General features: G+C 34.3%; 1 protein-coding gene across 17 annotated transcripts in view; it reads left to right on the top strand.

Moving 5' to 3' along the window:
* Positions 1 to 25093, top strand: part of AKAP9 (A-kinase anchoring protein 9) — a 206743-nt gene that overhangs the window by 53788 nt on the left and 127862 nt on the right. For all 17 annotated transcript variants that reach the window (XM_077164310.1, XM_077116955.1, XM_077140571.1 and 14 more), the window contains exons 4-10: positions 1645 to 1698; positions 2060 to 2227; positions 4208 to 4363; positions 5300 to 5497; positions 13838 to 16222; positions 21006 to 21219; positions 23114 to 23193. In XM_077164310.1, coding sequence (XP_077020425.1) covers positions 1645 to 1698; positions 2060 to 2227; positions 4208 to 4363; positions 5300 to 5497; positions 13838 to 16222; positions 21006 to 21219; positions 23114 to 23193 — 3255 coding nt within the window. The remainder of the gene's footprint in view (positions 1 to 1644; positions 1699 to 2059; positions 2228 to 4207; positions 4364 to 5299; positions 5498 to 13837; positions 16223 to 21005; positions 21220 to 23113; positions 23194 to 25093) is intronic.

The raw sequence follows: 25093 nt of genomic DNA, 5'->3' as shown, positions 1-25093 counted from the left end.
ATTAATATTGACGAGGTTTTCACATTTTTTGTAATAGATAATTATGTTTGAAAAATGATAGCATAGTGTTTTTTTTTAACCATGTTTAACTTAGGGTTCACTGTTTGTGGGTCACTGTGCTGGGTCACATAGTTTTCTTTTTTTTTTTTGGCATGGGCAGGCTCTGGGAAGGTTACATAGTATTTTAAGAAGCCAATAAGGTGAACTGTTAAGTATAATTTTGCTTATGAAATTGCTTAAGTGAATTAGATAAAAATTAAGCTGAATATTGGTTTTACAGTGTATTAAATAAAATGAATTATTTATTATAAACAAGGACTTAATTTACATAATACTCACACCATCACTGGAAGAAGTATCAGTTGCTTAATATGATATTTGAAGATATTATGGAGATTTTTGAAAATAAATGAATATATTCATAATCCATTATATTATACTGCTAATCTAAAGTAAAAATTTTAGTAGAAACGTACCAAACTGCTTCATTTCAGAACCAAGAAAAACTCATTGAAATTGAGAATATTTAATTTGAAGTTATTGCAAGTGATTTGATATTTGTAACCTTAATAGAATTAGTTCTTTCTGACCCTTTTCATAAATTGCAATATTGTGTTACCAATAAGAAGGTGGTTTTTTTTTTTAATTTTGGTTTTGTTTTTAGAAATTTTCCTTGGGATAAACACAAAGGAATCAAACTGATGAAAACACTCTTGACTAGACCTTCATTTTTTTTTCTTTTACCTTTTTTTAATTGAAGTTCACAACAGTAACCATTTTAAAGTGAACAATTCAGTGGTTTTTAGTACGTTCACAAGGACCACTTTTTTAAGTTTATGGCCAAATGGATCTGATCCTAATTCTGAGATATTCTACCTTTGTAATTCAACAGTAAACATTTTATTACTTGGATTCTGTTAGCATATATAATTGTGAATAGCTAAGATGTAGGCAGGCCTGAAGCTCATTTTTGCAGTGTTAAGGGGATCTGGAGGTTGTTAAAATGGATTAATTGATCTCTCACCTGGTCAATCCTGGCGATATTCTGTAATCCTCCTTCCTCCCACCACAGAATGACTGTGTTAGAGACAGGCAGTAACTTGTGGAAAGCTTCCACATCACTCACAATTAGCATGGCCATCTTAATGCTACTGCCAGAGCAAAATTCTTTGAGTAGTCACATGTTCATCTTCTCCTATCTCTCTTGACCGGCTCACCAACATTAAAGGAATTTGTACTAATATAGTGTTTTACTTGGAAATGGATAGAGCTTAATTAAAAAAAATTATTTAAATGATTTTAAGGATGCTTTTATAGAAGATCTAGTAACTTGAGGTTTATAGTTAACCTTTTGAAGATAATATAGAAACTGCACTTAGTTTGAACTTTAATATACTTAAATGAAAAAGCATTGTATGGTGTCTTTTGTGTTATAAGCATTCAAATGTTTGAAGAATGATTGGCATTTGAAATTACTATAATGTCTTTTAGTTGCTTCAATTAAATTTAATCACCTCTTTTTTTGTCAGTGAACCATTTCCTTAGACATAGAAGATGCATAAATACAGTTACTGGAAATATAATGTTAGCATTAAATAAAATTCTATTGAAATCATAATATATCAGGAAATTGTTTTTGTACAGGTAAATGGTTGCAGTTTTGTGGTGAAAACAGAAAAACCTACAAGTTTATTAAGGGTATGGTATTTAAAACTCATAATACTAATGTTTTATATTGTTTAAAACATGTGGCTTACTAACAAAGCTTTTTCTTGCTTGTACTTCTTTCTGTGTGTAATTTCTAAATGTTTTTAATATTTAACGAAACGAAGTAATTCACTTTTTGTTATAAAACTCAATTATAAAAGATTCACAGCTATCTTGTTTATGTTCTTGAGGTCAAGTTCACATTAATAGCAGAATAGACTGCCATACCATTAAACTCCCAGGTGATGAATGATGTTTTAAAGTGGACTTTGATTTAGAAATCAATATTCGAATCCTTTTTCCTGAGGAATGTTGCTAGTATTGAATTATTTAAAATCTTGGATTGATATAGGAAGAAGAATTTATTGATAATTCTTATTCTGGACATGGAGCACAGTGTAGTCCAACCCACCTAGAGTTAATGGAAAATGAATTGGCTGGGAAACAGCATGAGATTGAGGAGCTAAACAGAGAACTAGAAGAAATGAGGGCCACCTATGGAACGGAAGGACTGCAGCAGGTATGCTTACAAAACACAACTTAAAAAAAAAACAAAACAAGAATAGGAAATTTGGATAACTCATTAAAGCTAAGATTCCATTAACAAGGCTATGTAATATGGATCCCTTATTTAACTGAATGAGGTACCTCAGCAGAAGTCGCTTTAATAGAATACATGATTTTCTGACCAGCTAAGAGAAGATTATGCTGCAAATCATATCAAAATATTATGACTTAAGCCCATTAAGAATGTCAGTGAGTCCTTGTACATAATCTGTTGTGGTTTGGGTAGTATCTCTGATCCTTGGCAGTCAGTTTTGAAAACAAGGTGAAATAAGACATTGAGCGAATACATTTCAGAATACATTTCAGTTCTGTCGTCTTCAGAAACAGTGAATTTACTTAAGACCAGATTGGGGGCTCCCTAAATTCAAAAATGGCACTTGTCCTATAAGTAGATATGGATAAGCCAGACCTAATGTAATTTTCTCCTTAGTTCAGATAATCTTCTCAAAGTTGACTTGAACAATAAAACTTATTCCTGTGACTTAATAGCTTCCCAATGTGGAAAAAAATATTTACAAATTGTAAGAGTTCTGCTAACATGTTTTGAATCTCATATGTTTGAAGAACAGTTATTTATATTAGTAATCAGGTTTTTTTTAAACTTTTTTATTGTGAAATATGAACTATATACAAAAAAGCAATAAATTTCCAAGTACATTTTAACAAGTAGTTATAGAACAGGTTTTAAAGTTTAATATGGGTTACGGTTCCATGATTTTTCATTTTCTCTTCTAGCTGCTCCAAGACACTGAAGACCAGACTAAATACAATGTAATGATTCAGCAGTCATATTCAGTTCTTAAAACCTATCTTCTCTGTTATACTCCTCTTTTTCTTTTTTTGTGAAAAATAACTATCCAAAAAAAACCCAATAAATTTCAAAGTACATCACAGCAATTAGTTGTAGAAAAGATTTCAGAGTTTGATATGGGTTACAATTCCACAATTTTAGATTTTTACTTCTAGCTGCTCTAAGGTACTGGAGACTGAAAGAAATATCAATATAATATTCAGCACTCAAACTCATTTGTTAAACCCTACCTTCTCTATATAACTTCACCATAAACTTTGATCTTTTTCTGACTTTTTCATGTTGGAAGGGGCTGTCTATAATAGGGGGTAGGGGGATGGAACTAGTTGATGTTCTGGAAGGGCTGGCCCCTATGCATTTCAGGACCTATCTGATGCAGGATATATGGAGGTTTTAGGTTTCTGGAAAGTTATCCTAGTGGATGAACTTTTGTAGAGTCTTATATATTGTCCTAGGTGTTCTGTAGGATTGGCAGGAATGGTTTCGGTTAGGGGTTGGCAAGTTATGGTAGGTAGCACAATGTGTAACTGAAGCTTGCATAAGAATGATCTCCAGACTAGCCTCTCAACTCTATTTGGACTCTCTCAGCTGCTGATACCTTATTTGTTACATTACTTGCCCCCCCCACCCCTCCTGCTTTTGATTAGGATGGCATTGTCAATCCCAAAGTGCCGAGGCCAGACTTATCCTTGGGAGTCATCTCCCACGCTGCCAGGGAGACTTTCATCCTGGATGTCATGCCCTATGTACAGGAGAGGCCGGTGGTTTCACTTGCAGAGTTGGGCTTAGAGAAAAAGAGGCCACATGTAAGCAACAAAAGAGGTCCTCCAGAAGTAAGTCTTAGGCATTTCTGTAGGTAGGCTAAGCTTCTCTTCTACTACATACATAGGCTTCACAAGAGCAAGCCTCAGGATTAAGGGCTTGCCCTATTGATTTGGGTGTCCCTAATGTTTGACGTAGTGTCCAGGATTTCCTCAGTGGTGAAATTTAATAGTGTCATATTTTTTCTCCCATCCCTCATAGGACTTTGCCAGTACTTTTTGAAGTAATCAAAAAAAAATTTTGAAGTAATTTTGTTTAAGGGAAAAAAAGTCTAACACTTATGTTTTTCACTGTGTTTAGTTACAAGAATTTGAAGCTGCCATTAAACAGAGAGATGGCATCATAACCCAGCTCACTGCTAATTTACAGCAAGCAAGAAGAGAAAAGGATGAAACAATGAGAGAATTTTTAGAATTGACAGAACAAAGTCAAAAATTACAAATTCAATTCCAGCATGTAAGTATTACTAATAGAATAAAATTTATCGTTTTGAGATAGTAAATTCTTTTTTTTAATTTTCACACTTTCCAAAACAAATCTACATTTGTAAAACCATTTGTTTACTATATATCATGTTGGAAAAATTGGTGAATGCCTTTTGTTAACCAGGGATTTAATTTTTACTACTTAGGTGATTTCCTTCTATTTGTTTTCTTTTCTTCCCTCCTTGTCTTTAAAAACCCATAGTTTTATCGTACCTTTACCACTCCTGGTATGGTTTAATTTTATTTAGGCTCTACAATGGTAACTAGATTGACTGTATTCTTCTTACCTTTAATTGGAGCCACTAGAATCTGATAGGCTTCTCTTTTGGGGGAAGGGGAGAGGGGTTGCATGAGCTATAAATCAAACCTGGGTCTCTTGCATGGCAGGCAAGCATTCTGCCACTGAACCACCTGTGTACTCCCTCTAATAGGCTTCTGATGGCAAGTAACAAAAAATATTTTGAGGTAGCTTAAGCAAAGGAAAGGAATTTAATATATGAATATGGAGCTATCTTACAGACTCAAGGGCAGAAATATAAACAGGCCTCTGAAAGGGATTGGAACCAGAAATTAGAAAGACGTCAAGGATCCAGTAAATAATATCTTTCAGAGAATATACTTCTCTCTGTATGCCTACCACACTCTTCTCTCTGTTACTAGACCTACTCTCTTTGCTTTATCATGGAAATGATAATCTTACTGATTCTCTTTGAATAATATGCCATTACTCATCTGATCAGCCATGGTAGTGTGTTTCCTGGGACGCACCCCTGTACTCCAGCCATGGTGAGCTAAGTAGTACTCCAAAAAAGGTATCTCCATTCATTTGTACCATTGTTGGTTGCATTCATCCCCTAATTCAGTTATTTCAGAATTTTAATACTTGGAGTTTATTTTTATTTTTAAGTTACAGGCCAGTGAAACTTTGAGAAACAGCACTCATAGTAACACAGCTGCAGATTTACTACAAGCCAAACAACAGATCCTCACTCATCAGCAACAGTTAGAAGTACAAGACCATCTGTTAGAAGACTATCAAAAAAAGAAAGAAGATTTCAAATCGCAAATTGATTTCTTACAAGAGAAAATTAAAGCATATGAAATGGTATGTTTATTTTAAGAAAATCAACCAACTTGTATAACTTTGCTACGAACTATAAGGATCTTCATGCAGGTGTTTGTCTTAGTTATGTACATGAATCACAAAATTTCAAAATTAAGAAAAGCTCCTTAAGTATATAAAATAATTTTTTCAAAAGCAACTGGGGTCTTACAATGATACAGTCTCTGAGATAAAACTCATTATTGAGTGCCTTGAAAGTGATTAGCCCATGTTAAATCTAGTTCTCAGGAGAATCTAAGTTTATAACAAGAATTTTTATCCTTAAGATTTTTTTATCTGAAGGTATTTTCAGTTATTATAGTCATTGTTATGAAAATCTCAAAGCAAAGTGAAATTTTTTTATGTTAATTAGAAAAAATACATATGATAACAGTACTTTTTATAAACTTATGTGTTTCTTTTGCAAGTAGATGAGTGTTCTAGTTTGCTAGCTGCCAGAATGCAATATACCAGAAACAGAATGACTTTTAAAGAGGGAAATTTAATAAGTTACTAGTTTACAGGTCTAAGGCCAAGAAAATGTCCCAGTTACAACAAGTCTATAGAAGTGTCCAATCAAAGGCATCCAGGGAAAGATACCTTGGTTCAAGAAGGCCAGTGAAGTTCAGGGTTTCTCTCTCATTTGAGAAGGCACATGGGGAACACAGTCAGGATTTCTCTCTCATCTGGAAGGGCACATGGTGAACACGGCATCATCTGCTAGCTTCTTCTCTCCTGGCTTCCAGTTTCATGAACCTCCCCGCAAGGCATTTTCCTTCTTCATCTTCTTAGATTGCTGACTGGTGGACTCTGCTTCTCGTGGCTATGTCGTTCTGCTCTGCTGTCTCTGAATCTCCCATTCTCCAAAACGTTTCCTCTTTTATAGAACTCCAGTAAACAAATCAAGACCCACCCAAATGGATGGAGACATGTCATCTAATCCAGTTTAGCAACCACTCTAGACTAAATCATATCATCCAGGGAGATGATCTGATTACAGTTTCAAACATACAGTATTGAATAGGGATTATTCTACCTTTATGAAATGGGATTTTGATTAAAACATGGCTTTTCCAGGGAGCATACTTCCTTTCAAACCAGCACAATGAGCGCAATTGAATTAACACTGGGGAATGCAGAAATTACCAAATTAAGAATTTGTTGGATAATAATAAAAGTATTAGCTAGCATTTATTAAGTGCTTACTCAGTACCAGGCAGTATTCAGAGTATTTTACGCATATCAGCTCATTCATCATCACAACAGCTCTGTCAGGTATATGTAACCCCTATCATTCCATTTTATAGATGAGAACATTTAGGCAAGAAGTAACTAGCCGATTGTCAAGCAAGTAATAAGTTGGCACAGTGAGATTTCAAACCCAGGTTATCTGACTTCAGAGACTGTGATCTTATCGATGCTGCCTCTGTAAGAAAATAGCAAATGTACAAATTGAAGACATTAAGATAATGAAAAGGACATAATTTATAACCAAGTTTATAAATTTATAAACATCTACTAATTACGTATATGTTTGCAAGAACACCTGTTTTGTGTCAGAATCCTGCAAGTGATTCTGTATTATTTAAACTGTGCCCTTTTCTTACTGGAATTTATGGTTTAGTAGAGAGATATAGCATATGTACAAGCCACCAAAAAACAAAGATGAATAGGTAAAAGTGCTTTGAAAGTTCTAAATAGGTAACTTCTAGCTTCATAGGAGAAGTGATTCAGGGTAGGCTTCAGTGGGGAGGTGATATTTGAGATGGGACTCTAAAAGCAGTCCATTTTTAATGGTTTTTCTTTCCTCAACAGTTGGCATAATGTGTGGAACACTGTTGCTACTCGATACTTATTTGATAAGCAAATGAATATGTTATGGCACTGAACTGATAGAGCAGGAAAGAAGGACATTTTATTTTAATCAAGGATAGAGTGGTCATAAAGACCCAGGCTGAAAAATGTTGAAAATGCGTAGGGAGCAAAGAAAATTTTGACTAGAAAACAGTAGTTTTTGAAAGTGAATGTTCCCAGGAGGTAAGAGTGGAAAGACAGTCTAGGCCTCGGTTAGGAAAACCTAGAAATTGGATTTTATTCAGTAAACAGTATAACTTGAGATAATTTCAAATTCAGGTATTTCATCAGGGGAAATAACCTTTGTTCATTTGCTTAGCAAAATAGTTTTATTACCAGTCTGTCTTTCATATATAATTATTTAAGTATCTTAACTTCTTTTTTATTTTTTCTTTGAATTGATCTTCCCTACGTAGTATTTCAGTCAAAACAGCTTGACAAGTAGTTGAAACTGCCTTGGTTCCCAGGAGCCCTGCATTGATGATCACAGGCTCATTTACATTTACCTAAAACTTTGAATTTCCTGAGGTGCAGTATTCACAGGCGGAAAGTATTTTATTCCCTATTCAAGTGTATGTCCAAAAAATAGAGAATAATTGTATTCTTACTCACAGGGTGTCTTTCTTGCAACACAAAATAAGTGGTTTAAAACATGTATATTAGGAATAAACACTACTAGGAAAGGTAAACTATGATATTTGAATGAAGAATTATGGCTGGTCATTTGTAATTTTATCAGGTGTTGGACAGTTTTGGATTAATACGGTTTATGAGTACGCCCCCCCCCATAGAAAATCAGGAAATAGAAAAGTTACAAATTTTATACCAACATGTTTCAGGATTAATACTTATTGAAGAATTAAACTGAAGATGACCACCATGAACTGATTTTACTTTCTTGTAGCTTCTAAATGCTTTATAGATTGTTTCCAGTATTACATTTATATAGAGCTCAATAAAGTAAAGTACCTTAATGTAATTTATTTCATTTAAGCCTTTAGAGTATGTTCTGTGACATAGAGGAAATAATATGTCAGTTGTACAGATGAAAACACTGGATTTAAAGAGATTAAAATAACTCAATAATATAATATTGCAGTGCAGAAACTAAAGTAAGACAGCTCAACACTTGATAATTACATGCAGTTTGTAATACCAAGAGAAAAATTGGGAGGATTTCTCTCAAGAGACTACACAGAATAACGTTCATTGCCTTGATTAATTTATACAGTGCAGAATTTGGTCTTCAACTTGTAGGCTCAGAAGACTGATTTTTTTTTCCCTATTAGCTGAGAGCTGAGCTGTTTCACAGAAGAACTCAGATTTCCAAAATTCAATAGGCTTTTGTTTAAAGCCAGAATGTAAGATTATTAATTTATAATGAAGCATAATTGTCATAGGGACTTGGATTTTCAAAGTTCATTGGATTTTACATTCTATGCATGGGCAAATGAATGTGAAGAGCCAAATAATAATTAGAAAGTTGCTTGGTGAACATCAGACCAAGGGGTATTAGAGTAAGAAAATGTTCAGTGGCATAAGGCTGAGATAACCTGAGGTACACATCTCACAGTAGGAATGGTCATGTCTATGGACAGGAATTCTTTCTTTTTAAAAATATTTCTATTGAGAAATCTTCACATACATACATTCCATACATGGTGTGCAATCAATTGCTCACATTATCATCACATAGTTGTGTATTCATCACCATGATCATTTTTTATTTTTGAGCATTTGCATCACTCTAGAAGAAGAAAAAACTCATATGCTATACCACTTACCCGTCCCTCTCATTGACTACCAGTATTTCAATCTACCCAGTTTTTAACCCTTTATCCCAAGCCATTATTTATTTATTTTTGGTCCTTATTTCTTACTCATCTGTCCATACCCTAGATAAAATGAGCATCAGACAAATGGTTTTCACAATTACACAGTCATGTTGTGAAAGTTGCACACTTTTCTTCAAGAATTCAAGTCTACTGGAACACAACACAACAGTTTCAGGAACTTCCCTCTGGCTATTCCAATACACCATAAATTAAAAAGGGATATCTATATAATGCATAAGAATAACCTCCACAATAACCTCTCAACTCTATTTAAAATCTCTCAGCCACTGAAATTTTATTTCATCTCATTTCTCTCTTCCCTCCACTGGTCAAGAAGGCTTCCTCAATCCCATGATGCTGGGCTCCAGCTTGTCCTGAGGGGTCCTGTCCCATGCTGCCATGGACATTTACACCCCTGGGAGTCACATCCCATGTAAGGGGGAAGGCAGTGAATTCACCTGCTGAGTTGGCTTAGAGAGAAAGGCCATGTCTGAACAACAAAAGAGGTTCTCTGGGGATAATGCTTAGGCATACTTGTAAGTAGACTTAGCTTAGTCTTTGCAGGAATAAGTTTCATAGGGGATGAAACACATCACAAGATGAAAGTCTCAGCCTATTGATTTGATTGTCCCCACTGCTTGTGAGAATATCAGGAATTCCCCAGATGGGGAAGTTTGATATTTCCTCCTTTCTCCCCAGTCCCCCAAGGGAATATTGCAAATACTTCTTTATTCACCGCCTAAATTTCTCTGGGGTATATCGGGGTATCACACTAAATGTGGAAAAACCAACAAGTTCCCATACCCTGTTGAAGATTCCATTTACTACTGGGTTCAACTAAACTGACCATATAAGTTAAATTAGGTAACGCACTACCCAAAATATAAATTTTGTACCAAATAAACATCTCTCCCTTTGGTCTCACAGAGAAGTTGAAGTTTTAAGATATGAACGATATCATCCTTTACCTTGTATTGGGATCTACCTTCATCCTATCCAAATCAGCTTCTTTCATATCTCTAATTGAAGTCTGATCTCTTTTTAACTTTTTAAACAATTCCTGTGTGGGGTACTGCTGACTTTCATAGCTTCAGAGCTCTAGTTCTGAGTCTCAGGTGTGACATAAATACCTGAAATTTCTGAGAATGGCCAGGTTGTATACACACAGCGCAGTATTTCAAAATTTAGAAATAACAGTTGCAACTCCTGAATCTATGTAACTGCTATAAGAGCTTACAATCTAGGACCCTTTACCATAGGCCTCAACCTGATAATCCATGCTCTCAACTTCATTTCACCAAGTTTAAACATTATGATTAGTCCATATGGGTGAGGCATGATAATATTTGTCTTTTTCTTTCTGATCTTCAACATAGAGTCCTTAAGGTTCATTCACCTAGTTGTATGCCTCACAATTTGATTCCTGCCCTACATTCTGAATACTGAATACTGCAGCCATTCGGTAGTCCATTGTATATATACATCAGAGTTCCCCCTTCCTACCCTCAGTTGTAGAACCCTTTAGGCCACCTCCCTCTGTTATGAATCATGAACCCTATTACCATAAACACAGGTGTGCAAATGTCCATTCCCGTCCCCACTCTCAGTTTCTCCAGGAATATGCATAGCAGTGGTGTTGCAGGATCATATGGTAACCCCACCCCTAGCCTTCTGTGGAGGGCACCATATTGCCCTCATTGGGGCTGTACCTCGTAGCCTCCCTACCAGTAGTGAATAGGTATATCTCTTCTTTTTACTTTCTTTTCCCTATATTTTCTTTTGTGTGTTGGATTTCACATGTCCATTCCTACCAATCACTTGTCCTTCCTTCTGCCTCTTAAACACTTATCCTTCCTTCTGCCTCTTCAAATCTATTTTTGTAGGTTTCCATTCTTTTTTTTTAATCTCTTCTAATGTGCCTTTCATTCCCATAAATTCTACTATGGTTTTCTCAGTCTTTTTCTTCGCCAGGTGTCTTTATATGTTTGCTCAACTCATTGGTTTGATTTTTGACGAGATTTTGCGTTTCTGTTCGAACATCCTGAAGTAGTTGTTTCAACTCCTATATATCATATGAAGTGTTCATTTGTTCCTTTGGGCCATATCTTTGATTTTTTTTTATATGACTTGTTGTTTTCTGCTGGCATGTAGGTATTTGATTTCCTTAATTAGTTTATTCTGGAAGTTGTTTTCATTCTTTTACCTAGGGTTTTCTTGCTGGATGGCTTTGTTCTCTATTCTTTGACATTCAGTTCAACTTATTCTAAACCTCTAGTATAAGCTCTGTTTCAGAATTTTCAGTTCTTGTTTTTCTGTTTCTTGCTCCCCTGCCTATTTGGATACTTGTTCTTTGTTTTTGTTTTTTTTGTTTTTTTTGAGGAGGGTCTCCTCAGATATTATCGACCCCAGTCAAATTTTCCGTGACCAGACAGGCCCATGTCTTAGGAGGAGAAAGTAGTGAGCATCAATTTTCCCTGAGAGTGAGACCCAGCAGGTTGTCAGACTCTGTGCCTCTGGACTCTGCTTTTCCATCCTACTCAGCATGTGGCACTTGTCTGCCCATGGCTTCCCAGCAATGTAAAGATGAAATGGCTTTAATTTCCACAGACTCTCCCTGCCAGTGGTGTGGTTGAGTCAGAGATTGCAGTATTAGAAGCACGTTGATTGCTTCTGTTTTCTAGTCCCTGGTGCCTGACTTCACTAAAGGAGGGCCTCCACTTTAGTTGGACCCTGCCGCCCTTTTCTTGGGAAAGATATACTCTTTAGGAAATTATTTACTTTCATCTGACAACTTACTTTGTCTGTCAGATATGCTTTAGTTCGGCCCTTGCCTGGGATGGTGCTGGAGCCTCCAAGTGTTTGCAGTTCTATCTAATAGCTGTTAAGAAGTTAAGGGGAAAAGAAACAAACAACTTTATCAGAGCTGGGCCCAGCTCCCTGGGTTTACCAATGAAGAGCTTGAGTGGTATGTGGCTCTGTGTGTCCCCAGGCTCTTTGTGCCCCCTTTTCTTAGGGTCCAGCCCTTTTCCAGTGTTTTGTGCTGTTCGACTCAAAAAGCCTCTGTTCTTTTGTGTGTGTGTGTGTGTTTGTTTTCCATCAGCCCACCCTGCCTCTGGTGGAGTGAAAACTCCTGGTTCCTGTAGTGATTATTCCTGGTTTATCCTGTTTTCAGTAATTAGGATTTGTTAATTCCACAATTGGAGTTTGGTTGAACTAAGCCCTTGCTACTAGTAAAGTCTGTTCCTTTCCCTTCAGGGAACCAGCCTGCTGTGTGGGCCAGGGAGGGGGCACTGACCTCTGTGGTTTGTGAGACTTACAGTATTGTGTGGGGTCTCAGCTGGTCCACCCATTTGGGATATGGTGTACACTGTGTGTCCTGTCACTGATGACCCCCCAACAGTTGTTCCTTACAGTTCCTGGCCATTTTTTTGCTGCCCTAAAGGATGAACAAAATTCTATACCTCACTGTGCCACAATCTTGCCCTACCTCTGGACAGGAATTCTGAAATTCTGTTTGCTACAAACCCCTACCTTCCTTTCTCTCTCAGATATGGTTTTCCTAGATGTACCAGAATTCTCAGAGTCTGGTCGCAGATTGGTCCACTTCTGTGGGCTATACTTGAATACCAACATTTCCTTCTGAGGGTTTCCTTCTTCTAGGTTCCCACATTCTTTTTTAGATGTGTTCATTATTTCATTCTTGGTGCCTTTAAGTCCTGTTTACCTAAGCCTCCTTTTTTCTCCTTAAGACAGTTTTACAAACTTAGCTATATTATGATCCATTTTGTAGATTTTATTTCTTTCTTTGACCTTCTGACTACACCCCTTAACTACTTACAACAGTAAGTACGGAGGTAAAATTTTGGCTCCCGGATTTCTACTGGACTCTGATATGCTGTAATAATTCTGGAGACAATTGTGATAATAAATATGTCTTGGTCTATGTTCAGGGTTTAGCCTTATCTGTAATTCTGAAATAGAGTTCCAAAAAGGAACTAGAAAATGAAGTATTTGTCCAGCCTTCAAATTTCTATCTAAACCTGGAGTCAAGGACCAAGTTGATATGCCATAAATGGTACAGTTGTCTGGGAAGTCCCTATGTTTCTGAGTCAGTTAAGAGCTTAGGAGTGAAATTCCTATGGGTCTCTGTGGAAATGTATTTTTGCTGTTTTTCTCTTTTCATAGCACTTACCCATGAAAGACCTTCAAGTTACTAGAATATGTGGGAGGTATCTTGATTTAATATTATTACCTTCTTCTGCAAGTGTTGAGAGAGTATATAGAAAATTCTCAGTAATTACAGTGTTAATCAGTTAATTTAAAAAGGATCAAAATATAATGGTTTAGATACCTTTTAATCAAACTGGGTTTTACATTTTAATTTTTAATTGGTTCATCTTAACAGCAATGTCAGAGACATTTCTTTACTCTGAAGACAACGAAGATTACTGTAGTATTTGCTCGTATCCAGAGCTGAATACACAAGTCCTGAGTTTCATTGCTTGGGAGAAATTGAAGGCAGGCCCTACAATTACTTTGTATAGAATAATGAAAAGCTCAGACTTTTATCAGTCTTTCAGTAATGGAGTTAAGTAGTAAAAGTTGCCAGAAGCTACAAAAGTCATTCTTATGTTTTCATTTTTTCTTTCTAAAGGAACAAGATAAAAAAGTAGAAAACTCAAATGAAAAAGAAATACAGGAAAAGGAAGTAATCATTGAAGAATTAAATTCAAAAATAATAAATGAAGAAAAAAAAACTCTTGAGCTAAAAAATAAAGTAACAGCTGCTGATAAATTACTTGAAGAACTACAAGACCAGGTGATAGCAAAGAATCAAGAGATAAGAAACATGAAACTGGAGTTGACTAATTCTAAGCAAAAAGAAAGACAGAGTTCTGAAGAAATAAAACAGTTAATGGGGACAGTTGAAGAACTTCAAAAGAGAAATCATAAAGATAGCCAATATGAAACTGATATGGTACAAAGAATGGAACAAGAAACACAAAGAAAATTAGAACAACTCCGAGCAGAACTGGATGAGATGTATGGGCAGCAGATAGTACAAATGAAACAAGAATTAATAAAACAACATATGTCACAGCTAGACGCACTTAAAACACTACATAAGGGAGAAATGGAAAATGCTTTAAGGTCATATCCAAATATTACAGTTAATGAAGATCAAGTAAAGTTAATGAATATGGCAATAAATGAACTGAATATAAAATTACAAGATACTAACTCTCAAAAAGAAAAACTCAAGGAAGAGCTAGGATTAATTTCAGAAGAAAAGTCTGTTCTACAGAGAAAGTTTGAAGATCTTTTTGAAGAATTGAGCTTTTCAAGGGACCAGATTCAGAGAGCTAGACAAACAATAGCTGAACAAGAAAGTAAACTCAGCGAAGCACTTAAGTCTCTTAGTACAGTGGAAGATTTGAAAGCTGAAATTGTTTCTGCTTCAGAATCCAGGAAGGAACTAGAATTAAAACACGAAGCAGAAGTTACAAATTACAAGATAAAACTTGAAATGTTAGAAAGAGAAAAGAATGCTGTGTTAGACAGAATGGCTGAATCACAAGAAGCTGAATTAGAGAGGCTGAGAACACAGCTTCTGTTTAGTCATGAAGAAGAGCTTTCCAAACTGAAGGAAGATTTAGAAATTGAGCATCGAATGAATATTGAGAAACTTAAAGATAACTTAGGCATTCACTATAAACAGCAGATAGATGGCTTGCAGAATGAAATGAGTCAAAAGATGGAAACCATGCAGTTTGAAAAAGATAATTTGATAACTAAACAGAATCAATTAATTTTGGAAATTTCAAAGCTAAAAGATTTACAGCAGTCTCTTGTGAATTCACAGTCAGAAGAAATGACTCTTCAAATCAATGAACTTCAAAAAGAAATTGAAATACTCAGGCAGGAAGAAAAGGAAAAGGGTACACTTGAACAAGAAGTTCAAGAATTACAACTTAAAACTGAATTATTGGAGAAACAAATGAAGGAAAAAGAGAATGACCTTCAAGAAAAATTTACAAAACTTGAAGCAGAGAATAATATTCTTAAAGATGAAAAGAAAACTCTTGAAGATATGTTGAAAATATATATTCCTGTTAGCCCAGAGGAAAAATTAATTTTTATAGACTCTATTAAGACCAAATCCAAAGACTGCCAGAAAGAAATAGAAATACTCACCAAAGAAAATGAGCACCTAAAAAAACAATGTTTTCAGCTAAATGAAGAAATCGAAAAGCAAAGGAATACTTTTTCATTTGCTGAGAAAAACTTTGAAGTTAACTATCAAGAGTTACAGGAGGAGTATGCTTGCCTTCTCAAGGTAAAAGCTGATTTAGAAGACAGTAAAAACAAACAAGAAATGGAGTATGAAAGAAAGCTTAAAGCACTTAATGAAGAGCTTCATCATTTGCAAAGAATAAATCCAACTGTATTGAAAACAAAAAGTTCAGTTTTTGATGACGACAAAACTCATATAGCAGAAACATTTGAAATCGGTGAGGTTGTTGAGAAAGATACAACAGAACTTATGGAAAAGCTTGAAGTAACCAAGAGAGAAAAATTAGAACTGTCAGAGAGACTGTCTGATCTTTCTGAACAATTAACACAGAAACGTGGTGAAATTAGTTTCCTAAGTGAAGAAGTTAAATCTTTAAAGCAAGAGAAAGAGCAAGTGTTATTGAGATGTAGAGAGCTAGAAATTATAATTACTCATAATAAGACAGAAAATGTAAGTATGTTTGATGTTCAGTCCAGCTCTTTGAAAGGTGGAGTTGGGACTGTGACAAGCAGGGATTTTAAAGAGCCAGTTTCTAAAATACATAAAGGTTTTTGTGAAGAATCAGAAGTAATGAAGGAAGATAAAATTCCTTTTGAAAATATGACTTCTAGAAAAGAAAGCAAGCAAGAAGGGTTAGTTTTGAATCACCTGCAGTCAGTGACAAATGAATCATTGCTTGGTGCAGCTGAATCCAATGAAAATGATAAACTTCAGCAGGAACTCCGTGTACTTAAATCAGAACAGGTATGTTTACTTGCTTATATATGGTAAAGCACAGTGAAGTGTATATTTCATATTAGAAAAAGTTTTCATCTTTATGAGACATAAGTATAAGAGAGTGAAAGTGAATCCATTGAAGTAATTCTCATTTTAGTCTCATTTATCTAGCATTCATTTTATCTGTTTTTTCCTTAAACATTGTTGCTTTTCTTTTGGTTAATCTGTGTTGCACATTCTGCTTAGAAAATAAAACATACTAAGGGTTTCACAATTTCTTTGGAAAGGCAACAGTTCTTTGTTGAGAATCTGAGCTTTAAAAAAGTTATTAATTTTATTTAGTAGTATTTTGTTGCAATGCCAAAGATTGGTTTATAGTTTGTTTTAAACTGGGGTTTTCAAGGTTCCACAACTGAGAATTAGCTCTTATACTTTTTAGTACTCTATATATTGTTCAGCAGTAATAAGATTCTGTTTCTTTGGGAAAAAACTTTATTTAAATCTTTGAGTTTTCTCAGTGTCTTCTTATGCCTGAAAGAAAAGAAAAAGTATTAACTCTAAATACAGTTAAATAATTAAAGAATGCGTAGAACTTAAATAATAATGCATCACTCCTAACAATTTTTATTTGCCAGGTAGTGATATTGGAAATGACAGGAAAATCCACTAGGTACCTACCTTATAATGATGCTCACTAAAGCTGTCTGCATTTCTTCATTTTTTCAACAAATGTTTATTGAATCTATTGCCAAGCATGGGAATTTGGTGACAAAAGAGAGAGGGTTCCTATTCTCAGAGAGCTTGTATTCGAGTGAGGGAGGCAGGCAATACACAAGGAAACAAGTTATTTACAAATGGTGATAAGTTCTATGAAGAAATTTTAAACCAGAAAGATGGGTGGTAGTAGTGGCAGCATTAAATGGGTTGGTCAGGAAAGGTCTCTTAAAGGAATTGACATTTGAAATAAGACCTGAATGATAGGGAGATAGAGCTGATGATAAGACATGGGAATGAGTATGGTGAGTTGAAGAATGAAGCCCGAATACTTGAGTTTGAGAGGGGGAGAAAGAGAAAAGAGCTTGAAGGAGGGTCTTGGAGACCTTTATAGACTTTGTAAGAGGCTTAGATTTTATTCTCATTACAGAAGGAAGTCATTGGAAAGTTTTCTCTTTATGTTTCTAATGAACTTATTTACATTATAATCATAACAAATACCCAAATATTTTCCATTTTTAATTACCTATTTAGATCAAGAAATTCAAATTGGTTAACTAGTAATGCTTTGTTAAATACCTGGAATTGTATTGTTATAAAAACAATAACATGTAGTAATTGCTCCTAAAAGTGTGACAAATTATTTAAATTTCATTAAAAAGCAGTACTGGGAGAGAACCTGAATTTGAAGCACAGCTGTCAAATGGTCAAATTCAGTAAGAATTTTCTTTTTTCTACTAAAGATGTTTTTAATGATATCTACATACCCTCTCTTTGACATTAACTATTTAAAGTACATTAAGTATGAAAATTTTAAGTGAACAAAAGTCCAGAATACTTTTCACTGTTACATGGAGCTGTTTTGTCCACTCTCACACTGTTTCAGCTATTGTAGATTTGTTATATAGTATCTTATAGCAGAATCATCTATCAAAAATCTTTTTCAAAAATTTCTGGAAAATCATTCATTTAATCACTCAGCAAATATTTATTGAGCATCTGCTATCAACCTGTTTTAATTTGCTTGCCTATTACTTTTTTCTTTAGAGTTTGTTGAAATACTTGAGTACCCAGGAGGCAGAGCATACCATCAAACCTTTTAAATGGTTCTGAACACTTGTTATTTCTGCAGTTCTTCTGACCTGCTGTCCATCTGCCCATCAAGTCCCAGCCTTAGACTTCATGAAGTCAGAATTCATGGAGATGAGATGCAGATTATTTGCTTTTTGTACAATATCTTAATTGCTTTTCACTTCTATTAGTATATACCTTTACAAAGAAAATATGCTCTTTATGAAGGTTATCTCCCAACATGGTAATAAGTCAATTTACAGAGTTTTACTTTCACTAGCTAAACTTACGCTGATTTCTAAAGAGAATCTTTTTTTTTTTTAGAAAGAGAAGCAAAAACCTGAGTAAAGCAGTAACTTAGAAAATTTGAATTGTTAGTCAGAAGTGTTCTTCTCCCTCCCTCTACCAAAAATACTAGACTGAGACAATTTTGCAAGGGAGTTTTACCAAATCGTCAAAGAACAAATACATACTTGCTTAATAAAACAGAATAAAAGAAGAGAGAGAGAGAGAAAGGCCATCCTATTTATTTTATGAGGCTGGCATAATATTGGTAGTAAGACCTGAGAAGAACATTATAAGAAAATAAAATTATAGACTAATCTCACTTATAGGTTATTGTAAAAGCCCTAAATAAATTATTAGCAGTTTATCCCAAGGAATCAAAGAATTGTTTAACATCTGGAAAAAATCTATTAATAAAATCGCAACATTCCTACGTAAACAGGAGAAAGCTCATATGATTGTTTTAATTGATACTAGAAAAGAATCCATAAAAAGTTAAACAACTCATTTATAATTTTTAAAAAAACTTGAAATCAGTAATAGAAGGGAAATTCCTTGGTCGTGATAAATGTTTACCACCAAAACATTTAGAAGACAGCACTCCTAATAGTGAAGTTTAGAAGCATTCTCATTAAAATCAGGACAAGGATCAACTTTACTATTTCAGCATTGTCTTGTAGTTCCTAGCCAATGCAAGATATCAGAAGAAGAAATAAGAAATTAAAGGATATGAATAGAAGAGCAAAATTTTGTTAATTGCAAATGATATGATTTACATTCTGAAATCCTGAATCTACAAACTATCAAGATAATCTACAAACTCTTAAAATGAATAGGAACAAAAAGAAAAAGATTTAAAAAAAAGTAAAAAATAAAACAAAAAAAAGGAAAAAAAAATAATAGAATGAATAGAGAACAGTTAAAGTTGTTCTATATCAGAAATGAATGACTAGGGGAGAAATATAATTTCTGGAGGAATAGAAGCTATAATGAATCTGAAACTAAATCCTACAAAAGATTACAGAGAACATTTTAAAATATTGAAGGACACAAAGACCTGAATGTATGGCAAGATATATTCAAGGTCAAAAGTTATAATACAAAGAAAGATGTCATTCTCTTCAAATTCATTTATTCCTTACACACATACTTACCTACATGTACATCTCTAACTACATAAAATCACCATTCATTTAATGATACTCAGCACCTCCCAAGTTCCTGGAAATGTTCTAAGCACTGGGGATTTAATAGTGAATAAAACTAGTGATAAAGAATGAAGTTTGTATTTCAGAGGGGTTAGACAGACATCAAATAAGGCAGACAACAAATAAATATAAAATGTATCAGATGGTAATATGTACTGTAAAGAAAACTAAAAATTGAAATACGATAATTGGACAGAGATCAACCAGCAGTGGGACATGGGTGCTTTTTATTAGTTGAGGTCAATTAAAACCACTCTGGTGAAGTCGTATTTGAGCAGACTTGAATGAAGTGGAAGAACAAGTTATATCAGCAGGAAAAGCATCAGTAAATGCTTTTTGTACAATTGCCTTTTGATATTGGGAGTAGGGAAAGAATTAGATCTTATTTAATACTCCATAGGAAAAAAAAATCTGCAGTTTGGTTAAAGACTCAACCTGATAGAAAAGGATTTTTAGCAAAGAAAATAAAAAATTGGAAGATTAGTAAATTTGATTGTTTTATAAATGATACTATAAAGGACATATATTAAAAATGAAGGATTACTGTCAAGAATATATTAAAAATATGTAAGGAGAGGTCCAAAAAAATAAAAATGGGAAAGAATATGAATAGATGTCTCAGAATAGGAAACCACTTATGGGGCCTATAAACATGAAAAGATACTTTCAACCTTTATCAGTTGATACAACAATAAAATAGTATTTTCTGCTCATTAGACTGGCAAAAATAAGTCTGACAATAAAAAAATATTGGTGAGGCGGACACACTGCTCATAGAGCGATGTAAATTGGTGCAATTGCATAAAAAATAATTTGGTAAAGTCTGATTGAATTAAAAATATGCACTATCTATGACTGCTACCCTATATCAACACTAGCATATGTGTCCAAGAGGATAAGTATAAGAGTTTTCCTGCAGCATTGTTTGAAATATCAGAGAATTAGAAATAATCCTGTTGATCTCCAGAAAGGAAATGGGTAAGATGTGGAAGTCATATGTTATCTGCATGGATAGATCTCAGAGGTATGTTGAGTGATGAAAGAAATTTTAAAAATTAATATAGAATACCATTTATGTAAATTCTTAAAAATATAAAATTTAATGCACTGTTTACAGATAAGTAGAGAAGTGACAGTGTAAGAAATAAAGTGGACATGATGTTAGTATTTGTTAATTTGAGTTGTAAATACGTGTTTATTATATTGTTCTTTGCATGTTTCTACATTTAAAAATATTTTTTAAAAAATAATAAAAGGTGAAGCAGTATTAGCTATTCCAAATATCAAAATTTACTATAAGATTGGGATAATGAAAACATGTGTGCTACTTTCCCAGAAAAAGATCAGTAGATCAATGCAATATAATGAAGACTGATAAAACAAATCTAGACCTCAACTCCCATATAAATTTTTAAAACTTTGATTTTTTCTATTTTCCCCTGGCAGCCAGCATATACAAAGAAATTGAAGTTAAATGATTTTTTGTTTAAAGTTTTTCTAATATGTATATATATATATATATTCACTTTAAGAATGACTTAAGGCTACAGATGGAAGCTCAGCGCATATGTCTATCTCTGGTTTATTCAACTTATGTGGATCAGATTCGTGAGTATATGGAAAATGAAAAGGATAAAGCTCTCTGCAGTCTTAAAGAGGAGCTTATTTCTTCTCAAGAGGGAAAGATCAAGGAACTTCAGAAAATACACCAGTTAGAGCTACAGAATATAAAAACACAAGAAACAGGTAAATGGTTTCTAATCAAACCATATGCACTGTGATGTAAATAAGTATCACTTTTAAGTTAACCCACCATTTATGATTCTGTTCTTGTCCTAGAATCTATAGAGGAAGGTGATTATGTATTGCAGTCCTGGGTTCGTTATCCTTAATGCTCATATAATCATTGGCCATTCATTTAAGTTCCTGAGAAAGCCAAAGTCCTTAAAGGAAGTCACAATCCAGTGGGATTGTAGATGCAAAGTAAATTATTGAAAGATAAGAGGACAATTTCTTTAATAGAAGAATGAGTAGAGCAGAAGGAGAGAGGAGAAATGTCTAGTGCTTCCTGGGATGAGTAAGATGAGGCAGTGGGTAGGGGAAAGGAGGTTGGGATTGTAGGGAAGTCTCCAGAATCTTAAGCATAGAGATATGAAAGTCTGCAACCATTTTGAAGAATTGAGAGTGTAGGGTTTATGAGAGAGTAGTGGGAGATTAAGCCTCCAGAAGGAGCTTGATTGGAAAAAAGCTTTATATATCCTGAATTAATCATACTTAAGCTTAAATATGATTCCTATAAATAGGATTTTAAGCGAGGGTTGGGGAGGAGTGATAGAGATTTTAATTTAAGGTAATACCATTGGAGTGAACTCTAGGTGGTGAAATTAGTGTTTGGAAGATCAGTTACGCAACTTTGTCAATCCCATTAATCAATAAAATATTGAACTAAGGCAGTGTCTTTGAGGACAGAATGGAAAGAAAAGTTGAAGCATCAAAGAAGTAGGCTGTAGTCTGCAGTTAATGTTAACAGTACAAGGGGAAGGAATTGAGGGTGATTCCTAAGTTTCTGGGTTGGGAACAGAATGAGAGTGTTTTAGTTACCAAGAGAGTTATAGGATGAGGAGCAGATTTGTGGGAAAAAATAAATTCAGTTTGGAACATAGTATAAAATATCGATCAACTTAGAAAAAGAGATCCCCATAGGTAGCTGAAAATACAAGTCTGAAACTGAGGAGAGAGGTTTAGGCTAAAGATAAAGATTTGAAAACCAACATGGAGGTTATTTGAGGCCAGGAACAAGAATGAGATTCTCCTGGAAGACGACAGACTGAGCCAGTAAACTAAGATGGCACTATGGGACACAGCAACCTTTATGAAATCTTAAATGGAAAAAAGAGGAACCTGTTTATGGACTAGCTACAGTTAACTTTTATCTTTACTGATTATTTAATTCACTTAACTAGGCTTTCTCTATTCAAGGCATCTCTATGTCTCCACTGTTCCCATATCTGCACTTGGGAATAAGGTGGTTCATAAGTTTGTCCTATGGAATTGCTCTGTTAAAACACAGTAATTTAGAGTAGCTTAAATAAGAATATCATACTCTTTTACTTCAGTAATTCTTTGGGTTTGAACATAATAAGATTTTAAGTATATATTTTATTGGTATCCTCTTCATACAGAGTCTGTCCAGTGACTTTCAAACTGCAAGTTGTAACTCATTAATGGGTGATAAAGTCAATTTAGTGAGTAACAACCAGAATTTTTTTAAAAATGATAGAGTAGAGTAGAACAAGAATGCATAACATAGAAAGAGTAAATGTTGGCTTGTAAAATTCTTGTTTGTTTTACATGGATGTGTGTAATAGGTCATGACATAGGATGATAATGTGTTTCTCATATTGAGTTGTAAAAAAAAGTTTGAAAGTCACTGCTTTATACCATTTTGTAGGATAGAAATTGAAATTCTGATAAGTTATCTGAAGCAGTTAACACTGAGCAATGGAAAATAACATTGAAAGAAATTAAGAATAAAACTAATCTTTTTGCAGGGAACTTTGCAGTTGAAACCTAGTTTAAATATGATAATAGAACTTCAGTATGCAAGTTGAATGTCTTAATGCAGTATCCATTCTATTAGGTGATGATATGACGCCTTTACAGATACTCATTGGAAAACTTCACAAGGCGGTGTCTGAGGAATGTTCTTATTTTTCACAGGTAAGATATTGGTTAAAAAATACTTTTAGACAAGAAGCACTCAATTTTAAATTGCTGCTGATTTGATGAACAGAATCTCCCACCTAGTTTTCTCCACTATCTTACTTTAGAACTGCAATTAGAAAGTATTCCTGAGGTTTTATTTTTTTTTTAATTCCTGAGTTTTTCCATTTAAAATGAGCAGTTTAATTCTTTCTTATAATCAGTTCGAAACAAAAGAAATTCAGCTGAATTATTCTCACTAGTAGGACAGACAAGAGGTATAGCTATTATAAAATAATGTACCAGTGGAGCCTCAAGCAGTCCTGTTTCCTGTCTCTGTTTCCTCCTACCTTACCTGCTTTGGTAGTTGAATGATCTGATGATTCACCTGGAGCTTGCACAGGAATACTAGGTAGGATTTCAGGCTATTTAGAGAGCCCCAAATTAAAAATTCTAATTAGACCAAGTGAAAATGGGGTGAAATGGGAACTCTTATATACTCCTGGTAAGAGTGCAGTATTTTGAGAAGCAGTTGTGCAAAGTATAGTATAGTTGAAGACATATTCACCCCGCATCCCAACCATGCACTTTTAGATAGTCATGCATGTGCACAACCAGATGTGTTCATTGCAAGAGTGTCTCCTGTAAATTAAAAATTAGAAACAACTCAAATTTCTATCAACACGCAAATAGATAAGCAAATTGTGTAATATCTGCAAAATGGAGCACAATAAAGCAGTGTTGGATATGCGCATCAAAAGAAAAAAGTATAAAAATAATCGTGGCAGAGTAATCAGAGATTACCTTTGAGTAGAGAGGGAGGTAAATGAAATGGGTAAGGACTTCTTAACACAGAGAGGTATAGTTCTGTATGTAATGTTAAATTCTCTTAATGTTAAATTCTCTGAATGCAATATGACAAAATATTTGGATTTGTTAAAGCTAGGTAGTAGATAAACTGTTTTTCTACAATTTGATACAGCTTAGCATTTAAAATATGTACCTAGGCTGGTCACCAATCTCCACCCCAGCCTGTGTGTATTTGTAATATTTAAGAGGGGTTTTTGGGTGGGACAGGTAAAGCTACCTTACTAATTGTGATTATTTATAAAATAGACCATTCCCAAAACAGTTTGGGGGAAAATTAGTCACAAATAACCACATAGAAGGCCTATATTCATATTAGCTACACTTCATCCTCCACCTTCACCTTTACCTCCACCCCTGTCATAGGGTTCAGGCACTCAGTGCTTTGTTAATAGTTAGTAAATATGCAAAGAGGTCCCAGGTCACAATATATAATTCATTAACTGATATTATATGTTTTTCTCTTCCATTAATGGGTTTACCTGACCTCAAATTTGAAATTAAAATTTCAATTAAAAGTTCAAAGTACCTTGGTATAGTGGTGGGGTCCTTTGGAATTGTCTAGAAGCCTGGTTTTCTCACTAATCACTGATGTTGCTATGGATGAGTTAACCTTTCTGGGTCCCAGTTTATTAATCTTTAAATTGGGTTATCATTGTGTTTTCTACCAATCTTAAATGATGAAATTCCATTTTAGGGACTCAGTTATAAATTGAGTCAGTTATAGACACAATGATTAATTGACAGTCTAGTTTAACTTTTTGAGCAAATCACAAGAAATAGCAGCAATACACGTTGGTTTTTAAATCAGGAGGTTGATGGGTATTTTCAGTTGTGGGAGAGACAAAGGTGAAGTTTATGTAGAGAGCTTATGAAATGACTATGAGGCATTTGTTATTTTAAAATAAGGGTAGAAAAAAAAATAAGGGTAGAATTATCTGTGCTCAAGAGGAAAAACAATAATGTGTCAAATATTTTAATTGTGAGTGTGTGTAAACACAAAAAACTGTTAATATAATCTGCTTTATATATTATAGTGTTTATAGAATTT

The sequence above is a fragment of the Tamandua tetradactyla genome, chromosome 1 (genome assembly GCF_023851605.1).
Source record: "Tamandua tetradactyla isolate mTamTet1 chromosome 1, mTamTet1.pri, whole genome shotgun sequence".
Lineage (NCBI taxonomy): Eukaryota > Metazoa > Chordata > Mammalia > Pilosa > Myrmecophagidae > Tamandua > Tamandua tetradactyla.
Note: the sequence above shows the minus strand (reverse complement) of the source record. Positions and strands in the feature narration are given on the sequence as shown.